At 46.3% G+C, this 2,614-nt stretch overlaps 1 protein-coding gene across 1 annotated transcript in view; it reads right to left on the reverse strand.

Moving 5' to 3' along the window:
- LOC108800780 (cytochrome P450 2A5-like) overlaps window positions 1–2,330 on the reverse strand; it is a 22,218-nt gene extending 19,888 nt beyond the window's left edge. Inside the window, exon 1 of the mRNA XM_018572780.1 lies at window positions 2,136–2,330. Coding sequence (XP_018428282.1) covers window positions 2,136–2,303 — 168 coding nt within the window. The 5' untranslated portion in view covers window positions 2,304–2,330. The remainder of the gene's footprint in view (window positions 1–2,135) is intronic.
- Between the last annotated feature and the right edge of the window lie 284 nt (window positions 2,331–2,614).

The raw sequence follows: 2,614 nt of genomic DNA on the forward strand, positions 1-2,614 counted from the left end.
GGGCATACCAGAAATGTATTATTGCACTCCATTCTCTGTATGTTACATTGGCCTGACCCATGTGCTCTATGTTCTGTGTTGTATGTTACATAGACCTGACCTCTGCACTCTAATACATAGACTTGATTCCCACTTAAATTCTCTTCTGGATGTTACCTATACCTGACTCCTGTGCTCTATATTCTATGTTGTAGGTTACATAGAACTGACCTCTGCGCTCTGTATTCTATGCTGTACCTTACATACAGTACCTTGCCTCTTGGCTACTTGGTGCCGAGCTTCTTATCTCTTTCCTTATGTAAGTGCTGCTCAGACCAGCTCCCTTTGCCTAAGCAACGTTCCTGTTGTGTCTGAGCCCCCATCTGTGCCTTTGCCCCGTCCTGCTATCTTTTTTTTTGGATTGAACTTCTGTGTACCAAATTTAGCTTTGTGTCTCAGATTCACTCCTGCTGTCTGCCCTGACCCTTTTCCTGATTTCCTGCATATTGTCTTTGTCTCTGCCGCCTGTACTCTGCCTTTTGTCTGTATCCTTTGGTATAGTTTGTCTCCGGACCTGCTGCAAGGAGAACCTGGTAGTGACCTGGCACTAGCAAGCATCGAGATTCATTCCCACCACCAGGAGCTCTGGAGAAAACCAACCGGTGCTTAGACTCTGCACCCTGGGGGATTCCGCATCTCCAACTCCAACTGATTCGATATCGTTGACTGGTTTTCTGTTAAATTCCAGTCTGTGAACTGGCAAAAGATTGTTAATTGTATTCAGCCAGTTTTCTAACCCGCACACCATTGCTAAACAGTAGTAGTGTGTCTTTGACCTTATCCCGTATCATATCCATAGTCTCTGACCATCTCCTGTACTATGCCTGCAGTCTCTGATCATCTCCTATAGTATTTATACACTCTTTGATCATGTTCTGTATCAGGTTTACAGTCTCTGACCATCTCCTGTATCATGCCTGCAGTCTTTGACTATCTCTTGTATCATGTCCACAGTCTGATCGTCTCCTGTATTATGTCTGCAGTCTCTGACCCTCTGCTGTAGCATGCCTACAGTTTCTGGTCATCTCCTGTAGCAAATCTGCAGTCTCTGACCATCTCCTTCAATATGTCCAGAATGGAATCATCCAAACAATATCTTACACATAGATATGGAATTTCCACATGTGACAATACTGCTTTTTGGTGACTGTCCCAGCGAATTTATATGGAATGAATTAGACTCCTCAATACCTGGAAGTACTGGGTGGTTTCTTCTTTGCTGTCTGTCACTTTGCACTGCATTGTCAGAGCACAGGTATGCTTAACCTGCATCCCTTCTTGAAAGCTGATGCGCTTACGGACTCCCCTGGTAGAGAGCGAGCAGGGACATGGAACAAATTCCGTTTTATCACTGAGAATAGAATGGGAGAAAGGGCAACACCAAAACTACAGCTAAGACCTCTTGCTAGTCCCATATACTGTATATATATACAGTATATATATATTAAGAATTAATGATAGATAATAATTTCTGTAGAATGCAGGAATCGCAGTAGGAGAGGTGAGCTCAGCAGGCTTATGAAGTAATCAATATTATCAATACTAATAAAATAATCAGGGCCATCCCTGTAATGAGCCAGCCTGATGCTGTTTGCTTCAAGCAGCATCTCTTTGGGTCACGGGGGGGAAGTGGTAGACAGGGCAGCATGCTTGTTGTATAGTGGCCGCTCTACTGCACAATGCTACCCCTTTCTGGCCAGAGCGCCCCGGGTTGCTAAAAGCCTGGTGAGGAGATGTATAAGGGCCAAACACATCTCCTAGCTCGGCTCTTGGCAACCTGGCATGCTCTGGCTTGCATCCCATCCAGCTCCTGGCAACAAGTTATTTTGCTGGTTGCCAGGAGCTGGATGGGACGCAAGCCAGAGTGTCCCAGGTTGCTAAGAGCGAGGCGGGAAGATGCAGTGCTTGCAGAGGGTGGCATTACTCTTGTGTCTGGTGGCGATGTCTCCTCTACCCACCTGCCGCTGCTGCTGTTATTGCATGCACCCCCCCAACTGCCTCAGGCAGCTAAAAGGCTAGGGGCACCACTGGTGCTAATGCCCCTATACTCAGTTGTATGGAAGCAGGTCTTTTCTACAGTTGCATTTTGAGCTCACCTTGGGATAAAATCGGTACAGCGCGAAGCTCACTTGAAGCAGATTACCAATAAACGGCAGCGGGGTCGGTCCCGGGGGAAGCCTGAGCCGTGTCTTCTGTATTTTCCATATGGTGATAATGAAGTAGAAGAGCAGAAATGAGCAGAGAGACAGAGTCAGGACATCCATGTCTGAAAAACAGAATCCCGGCTCTAGTCTTTGTGAGTTCTGTAATTATGCCAATTATTAACTTGTTGGGGAATAGAATTGTGTTATTGTGTAACCTGAAGCACAACTACTCCTAAGAGCTCAGGATCCCGAGGAGGGATGAAAGTCAAAGGTCAGCCAGAGGGACAATTCCTGACAATTTTGGAGGATTCTCCTTCACCTAATCTTCTAATAATTAGTTGTGTGGCAGTCAGGACAGCTCTGCCAACACCACTGCTAGCCCTTTGAGAACTTCACCCAGCCCCACCAGGGATGGCACAGTATATGTGTTG

This window comes from Nanorana parkeri, unplaced genomic scaffold (genome assembly GCF_000935625.1).
Source record: "Nanorana parkeri isolate BGI_ZX_2015 unplaced genomic scaffold, ASM93562v1 scaffold2131, whole genome shotgun sequence".
NCBI lineage: Eukaryota > Metazoa > Chordata > Amphibia > Anura > Dicroglossidae > Nanorana > Nanorana parkeri.